Source organism: Gopherus flavomarginatus, chromosome 3, assembly GCF_025201925.1.
Source record: "Gopherus flavomarginatus isolate rGopFla2 chromosome 3, rGopFla2.mat.asm, whole genome shotgun sequence".
NCBI classification, from domain to species: domain Eukaryota; kingdom Metazoa; phylum Chordata; order Testudines; family Testudinidae; genus Gopherus; species Gopherus flavomarginatus.
In genome coordinates, this window is record NC_066619.1 from 281,634,066 (window position 1) to 281,642,214 (window position 8,149).

Below are 8,149 nucleotides of genomic sequence, written 5' to 3' on the forward strand. Positions count from 1 at the left end.
GGGGAAGGGGCAGATGACAAGAATCTGCCAAGTTTGCAAAAAATCTCTTCCCCAATCACTTACATATGCTGTGGTTTATATAGGATAACCATCTGGACTGAAATAAATCCTGATACAAACTGGTCATTATTCTTTTGGTTCCTCTGCTTCTCTTATACAAGCATTGTCCTTTCTCTCTGATGGAATTACTGCAATGCATTCATTAGCTGTAGCCATAAAGAGAACAAAGATACTCTATGCTCATGATACATAGCATCTATCAATGAGGGATCATAGAATACTCCACAAAAATGGTAGTGTAGGGAGGCGCCCTGGCTCCCCGCCGCGCCTGAGAGAGACGGGCTAGAACTGACGCCGGAGTGGGCAGAGCCACCGCCGCCTGTCCCCGCCCCCCGGAAGTCCAGGGGCAGGACAGGAAGTATAAAGGCCCGGCCCCAGCGCTCAGTTGGAGGCAGGTTGCCGGAGAGGACAGACGCGAGTGCTCGAGCTCCCGCTGGGCCCAGCCTTTCCCGTGCCCGATACCCAGAGGAGCACTGGCCGAGCCTGCCCTGGGCCCGGTACCCAGAGGAGCGGCCTGAGCTTCCCTACACCCGGTACCCAGAGGAGCACTGGCCGAGCCTGCCCTGGGCCCGGTACGCAGAGGAGAGGCCTGAGCTTCCCTACACCCAGTACCCAGAGGAGCACTGGCCGAGCCTTCCCCGTGCCCGGTACCCAGAGGAGCACTGGCCGAGCCTTTCCCGTGCCCGGTACCCAGAGGAGCACTGGCCGAGCCTTCCCCGTGCCCGGTACCCAGAGGAGCACTGGCCGAGCCTTCCCCGTGCCCGGTACCCGGAGGAGCGGCCTGAACTTCCCTACACCCGGTACCCAGAGGACCCCATGGTCTGGGACCCATCAGCCGATGCTGGCGAGAGACAGGTACCCCGAGAAGGGGGAGGTTGGAAGTGGCCCAGGGGTAGCCGACCCCGGTTTGGCTCCCAAAGAGCCTGAACCCATGTCAGTGTGTTGCGGCCAGGATCCCCACTGACACGCTGCTAGGGCCCGGGCTGGGACGCAGTGGAGTGGGAGGGCCTGCGTCCCCCCTGCCACCCTTCCAAGGGTGACAGACTCCCCCTCTCCCTGGCCTGAGGAGGCCTTCTGTATAGACTTACTGTGGGAACTGCTGCTCAGCCCCTGCCTGAGGGTCTGAGCCCTGTGCCTGTTTACTGCCCCGCCCTGAACCAGGGCTTGGGGCTTCATAGACTGTGTCTGCTCAGCCTGCTGACAGGCCTGAGCCTGAACTGCTTGCTGCCCCGCCCTGCCCAGGGCCGGGCTTATAGACTCCGCGTTTACCCAGCCCCTGCTGAGGGGCCAGGACTCGGCCTTGTTTAGAGACTATTTGTTTGCTCAGCTCCTGCTGAGGGGTCTAAGCCCTGGACGGATTGCTGCCTGTAGGGAGGCGCCTTGGCTCCCCGCCACGCCTGAGAAGGACGAGCCCCAGCACCGGACCCTTACAGGTAGCCTGACAAAAGACAGCAGAACCAGTGTTTCTAGAGATCAAGCTGTAGGTAGCTGGTCTTGGGGGATTCTGCTCTATGTGGAACAGGAATTCTTACCACACCATGAGTCAGATGTTCAGGGTCAGCTGAAAACGTGGTCCTGGATCTGTGGAGCCTCTGGTCACAATGTCTTTGAGAGAGGACAGAAGTAGCAGACACTGCTGCTGTAACAGCGGGGTGGGGTTGAGGGCAGGGCCAGATTTCTACTTTGAACTGGCCCTTAGGTGCTGTGGATGGATCCAGAGCTCAGAAGATTGACCTCGATGTTATGTGGCTGGGCTACCCCAGAAGCATGTGCATGTTGGCGTTATGATTAATCATGTGTAAAAAGGGACTTAACTAGACATCAGTATCCAAACTCCAAATCCATCATGAGCTGCCCCACCTCCCAAACATCAGCGAAGGCTGATTGGCTGCTCAGGTAGGGAAGCAGAAAAAGAGTGGACACCTAGAATGGTTTGGGAAATACATCAAATAACCCCTAAATTCCTTTTCTTTTTTTAGGTGTGTGCATGGCCACAGGGAGCAAGTAAACAGGCTCCCTAAGTGGCTGTTTAAATGCAGCTCCAGACATTAGGGACCCAAAGGAATAACTGACATCTGTTCATCAGCCTGTGTATAATGATCTCAGCCCAGCACCTAGTGAGGACACGCCTGGGGCCATCCCAGCTGGCATACTTGGTACTACTTAGATTGTAAATGTTGGGGCAGGGACTGGCTTTTTGTTGTGTTTGTACAGCACCCAGCACAAGGGGGTCCTGGTCCAGGAGTAGAGCTCCTACAAGTAACAAGATAGTAATATTGCTGCAAACTTGGCTAGGGAGCATGAGCTGCCATCCGATTGTGGGCATTGGCTCTCTCCAGGTCAGGGTTGAGGGAGGTTGGCACAGGGGAGGCAGCCTGCACTGCTGCAGTCTGTGCTCTACCTGCTCTGAAGGGCACTTTCCCTGGCTGTGGGAGTGTTGCTTTTGATCAAGGCCTGAATTCCTTTAAAGATATGGAACCAACCAACAATCCCACAGTGATAAAGATAGTAGAAATTATTGAAGGGAGATTACTCATGTGCTTCATAGGAGAACGTACCCTCTCTGAACCCTTGACCACATTACAGAAGGATTTTGCTCCCCACACAAGATTAGCCTCTGCACCCCAGTCCTGCTCATGTTGCAGAATGATCATTCGTCCACCAGGAGGCTCCATCCTGCCTGGTCTGTGTCCAGCCTCATAGCAGCCAGTAGCCCCTTCACTCTGATAGACCATCACCATAATCCACAGTGAAATTCAAGTCTTAGAGTTAGCTGGAAGCCTTGAGCCTTGTTCTTCTGCTCTTCTGCTGATGAAACTATGAGGCCTACTTTTGCCAATCGTCTCTCAGGGTTCAGCACATTTTTGCTAACCCGGGGCCCTATACAGATGGTCTGCCACATGGGCTACCATATCAGCCAGCTGGCTTCTTCCTGACCTCTATACATACCTTTTCCAACAGCTTAGAAGGAAAAGCTACTCATCTTCCAAGATGTGTACAACAGTCATTGACTTGACTATATGTTCTGTGAAGCAGGTTATAGTGAACTGGGAGCCCAACCCTCAGCTGATGTGAATCAGTGTTGTGCCATAGTGCACTGAAGTTATACCAGCTGAGGATCTGACCCCCAGCCTCGTAGCCAGTGGAGGATAGTCAATGGAGCGAGACTGATTTCCACAAGCTGATAATCTTTTGTCCAGTGTTTACTAGCATGTGAAGGGAATGCATAAAAATATTGTTTTCCTTGGCTGGAAAACTCATTAAACCCCCTCAAAATACATTGGAAAGTTAGTCTGCAGTAGGCCAGTGCCTGTGTGGCCCAGTGGGACTGCTGACACTGCACATCTATCTTCCAAATGTTACTTCTGAGCCCTGAAGATGTATTCTTGGCTCAGATTTGTGTTGCTGGAGCAATGAAACAAACACTAATTAAAAATCTTTATCAGTCACACAATAACTGAGCTTTAAGTCTTCCTCCGAGCCTGTCCACCTCCTGCTGATGCCCCCTAAGATACAGTGCTGAAAAGCTCTGCAAAATACACTAGGAGAACATGCTGTTCTTTTGCTGGTGGTCAACTAATTTGTTTTTTTATCCTCCAGCATTTGAAATTCATTAGACAGTGGGGCAGGAGGTTAAGTGACACCATGTACAAATCACATTTTGGGTTGACTATGCTCCATATAATTCCTGTCTTATTGTTTCCAATTCTAGCACCCTGCTCCTCCCTTTGTTTTTCTTGTTATGCAAAAACCAGCACACCTGGTCTTGCCCAGTGGTTTGAGAGTCTTTTCTGGCTCGGACTACTTGTTTTTACATCCGTCAAGAGGAAGCTTTGCAAAGGCACAAGAGAGTTAGGCACCTAACTCCCATTGACTTCCAGTGGGACTTGGGAGTTTGCCCCCCCTTCTGACTTGGAACTATCTCACCATAAACAAACCAAACTATTGAATCACCAACCACCCAGGTGATCTTAGTCTTATAACCCTTATACTGGCTCCCCTACTCTTTTGTTACCCAGACTCATTGGGCAAAGTGTGTTGAACTCAGTGGAGCTACTGGATTTACACCATCTGAGAAACCAGTCTAAAATTAGAACATAATGAAGTCTGGGACCATTCTACTGGATTCTCTTCTAAGTTCTTATTGTGTACCCATCCCCCATGTGCCTTGTCTTTCTATCTGGATTGTAATTATGATTCTCCAACACTTGAACTCTTTAAATCACAACTAGAGATCTGTCTTAGAGACATGCTCTAGCTCACCCAGAAGTTATGGGCTTGATGCTGAAATTATTGAGTGAGGTTCCTGGGCCTGTATTATGCTGGTGGCCAGGATAGATGATCACAATGGTCCCTTCTGGCCTTCACATCTATTAACCTATTTATTAAATGAACGTGCCAGATGTTGCCTGTTACAAATAATAAGATGTGATCCCTGGAGCTCACAAACCAGCCTCAGATGGGATGCCTTGAGGAGCCTAATAAGGCACCAGGGATGGATGAAGAGCAGGGGCACCATCAAAATTACACCACAATTTCTAAAGTGGCCACCCATTTTAGGTGGGGATTCTTCAGCATTTCAGGCTGGGCACCCAAAACCCAAGGTGCCTCAAACACCAGAAGCCACTTTTGAAAATGGCAGCCTGTGCAGGAACTATGCAAAGCTAGTGCTAGAATGATGGGCCCAGCAGGGGGAGGGTCTAAGCAGCACTCGGTGTTGGCCTAACATTGAAGTCAAAGGGATTCTTATCCTGGACTTCAGTGGGCGCTGGGCACTTCTTGAAAATCCCATACAAATTAGGCCAGGTAAATGGTAATTGGTCAACATCATAGGACATCCAGTGCAGTTTCAGTGCTCCCCATCATTTGTAGCAGTCCCTCCCACGGCTGCTGTTGACTGAACTAAGCCAAGGTCCTACAGTGTTTGCCACTAGTCCAAAGGCAAAAATGGGAGGTTGCAGAGTTTTAGTTACATTCATTGCAAAATGCTAAAGGGGTAGTTACCAGATAAGAAACGGACTTTATCAAGGTTTATGGAGCTCACTCTTGTAGCCAGAATACATGGGGAAGAACAGCTCAAACTGCATCATTCACTAGGAATGTAAATTGCTTTTTGTGAACTACCAGCAGGGAGATGCATTCAGCTCTCAATGCGTTAATCAGATCATGGGGTTTGTTTGTTGTTGTATCTCTCTCATTTTTAATCACTCATGTTATATAACCAGAATAAGAAAGTAGCCAGTGGTGAGTAAGTGTTGTACATTATACTTGGAATCTTGGCCTATAGAAATCTACAGTGTAGTATAGTTGGAGGCTGTAGCACTCTTGCTCTGTATACAGCAGGAGAACACCAGAAGTCTGGGAAATACACTCAGCAAGCCTTTAGTTAATGTTCTGCTATGCTTAGCTACTATAGCTCTGCTGTCTTGCAAATATGTATGGAGCCAGATAAAAGTTTAATGTTAGCCATATACATTACATAATATGTATTTTGTACAACTATGAATTTTATTCATTTCAGCATTTTAATTATCATAAATTGTTTAAACAAGGGGAAATTGGAAGTATAATCTCAGTGTTATACAGAGACATTCTAGAGACCATGGACAAGACAAACAATTTGTTGTTGCTTAGCTAACTGGCCCACTGTCTCAGCTATAACTGACGGTTGTCTCTGGGTTTGCTGACTTCTGGAATCAAAACAAGATTAACTAGTTACAGACTTTGTCCTGTTTACTGCAGGGTCTGTGAAACCCCGATGGGGGCAGGGGAAGTCTTCAAAAAGAAGTCAAAGAACAGATAAGCAGTAAGGCAAAGAAATGGTGAAATCCTCCACCTTAGTATCGATAGAGGCAGAGTGTGGCTCAGATTTTGAGTCAGTTGGCCAGCTACACTACTGTCTCACAGATAGGAAGAGCCATATGTTACCACCAATCTGTACTATATTAGTTAAAAGATCCAAACAGCAATGTTTGATAAATAAAAATCAGTTAAGCTTAGCTGTTTGGTATCTCTGGTTACCAAATTAAATTGACCCCATAACACTGTTCAGTCCAAGCAAAGACTTCAGGACGCCCTGTGTGGTGACCCTAGACAGCACATACCAGGAGTGACAGAACCAGAGAGAACTATAGGGTTTGTCTGTGTCCAGCAGCCTCAATGAAGAATTCCTTCTACGAGTCTTGTCTCTTTTCTCTGTAATGGATACCAAACACAACCTGAAGCTCAGTGTTAATATTGAATGGATTCAGAAGGCCTCTGCCTAACCTCCAGCTATTATTATTGAACAGCAAAGAGATGAAAATGAGAGTATGCCCTGATTCAGCATGCAAGGCTATGTTCCCTGTGGAGAAGGTCCCTATGGAGCAAAGTCTAGGAAGCAGATGGCTTTGAGACCAGTCACTTACAGCATCAACCTCAAGTGAATTAAGTATCAGGGGGTAGCCGTGTTAGTCTGGATCTGTAAAAGCAGCAAAGAATCCTGTGGCACCTTATAGACTAACAGACATTTTGGAGCATGAGCTTTCGTGGGTGAATACCCACTTCCTCAGATGCATGTAATGGAAATATCCAGGGGCAGGGATATATATGTGTGCTAGCAAGCAAGCTAGAGATAACGAGGTCAGTTCAATCAGGGAGGATGAGGCCCTGTTCTAGCAGTTGAGGTGTGAAAACCAAGAGAGGAGAAACTGGTTCTGTAATTGGCAAGCCATTCACAGTCTTTGTTCAATCCTGAGCTGATGGTGTCAAATTTGCAGATGAACTGAAGCTCAGCAGTTTCTCTTTGAAGTCTGGTCCTGAAGTTTTTTTGCTGCAGGATGGCCACCTTAAGGTCTGCTATAGTGTGGCCAGGGAGGTTGAAGTGCTCTCCTACAGGTTTTTGTATATTGCCATTCCTAATGTCTGATTTGTGTCCATTTATCCTTTTCCGTAGAGACTGTCCAGTTTGGCCGATGTACATAGCAGAGGGGCATTGCTGGCATATGATGGCGTATATTACATTGGTGGATGTGCAGGTGAATGAACCAGTGATGGTGTGGCTGATCTGGTTAGGTCCTGTGATGGTGTCGCTGGTGTAGATATGTGGGCAGAGTTGGCATCGAGGTTTGTTGCATGGATTGGTTCCTGAGCTAGAGTTATTATGGTGTGGTGTGCAGTTACTGGTGAGAATATGTTTCAGGTTGGCAGGTTGTCTGTGGGCAAGGATTGGCCTGCCACCCAAGGCCTGTGAAAGTGTGGGATCATTGTCCAGGATGGGTTGTAGATCCTTGATGATGCGTTGGAGGGGTTTTAGCTGGGGGCTGTATGTGATGGCCAGTGGAGTCCTGTTGGTTTCTCTCTTGGGTTTGTCTTGCAGTAGGAGGCTTCTGGGTACACGTCTGGCTCTGTTGATCTGTTTCCTTATTTCCTCGTGCGGGTATTGTAGTTTTGAGAATGCTTGGTGGAGATTTTGTAGGTGTTGGTCTCTGTCTGAGGGGTCAGAGCAGATGCGGTTGTACCTCAGTGCTTGGCTGTAGACAATGGATCGTGTGATGTGCCCGGGATGGAAGCTGGAGGCATGAAGGTAGGCATAGCGGTCGGTGGGTTTTCGATATAGGGTGGTGTTAATGTGACCATCACTTATTTGCACCGTGGTGTCAAGAAAGTGGACCTCCCGTGTAGATTGGTCCAGGCTGAGGTTGATGGTGGGGTGGAAGCTGTTGAAATCATGGTGGAATTTTTCCAGAGTCTCCTTCCCATGGGTCCAGATGATGAAGATGTCATCAATGTAGCGTAGGTAGAGAAGGGGTGTGAGTGGACGAGAGCTGAGGAAGCGTTGTTCCAGGTCGGCCATGAAGATATTGGCATATTGTGGGGCCATGCGGGTGCCCATAGCAGTGCCACTGATCTGGAGATATATATTGTCATCAAATTTGAAATAGTTGTGTGTAAGTATAAAGGCACAGAGCTCAGCAGCCAGTTGTGCTGTGGCATCATCAGGGATAGTGTTCCTGACAGCTTGTATTGTGAATTAACTGTCACTTAGCTATATAGGGAAAGGCAGGAGGGGCAGGTTAGTAAATTAAGCACTGACATGTAAATTCTTGAT

The 8,149-nt window shown here is 48.3% G+C and overlaps 1 protein-coding gene across 1 annotated transcript in view; it reads right to left on the reverse strand.

Moving 5' to 3' along the window:
• Positions 1-7,920, reverse strand: part of LOC127046411 (uncharacterized) — a 632,746-nt gene extending 624,826 nt beyond the window's left edge. The window contains exon 1 of the mRNA XM_050943410.1: positions 6,600-7,920. Within this exon, the coding sequence (XP_050799367.1) occupies positions 6,692-7,894 (1,203 nt within the window). The 5' untranslated portion in view covers positions 7,895-7,920 and the 3' untranslated portion in view covers positions 6,600-6,691. The remainder of the gene's footprint in view (positions 1-6,599) is intronic.
• Positions 7,921-8,149: the final 229 nt, after the last annotated feature.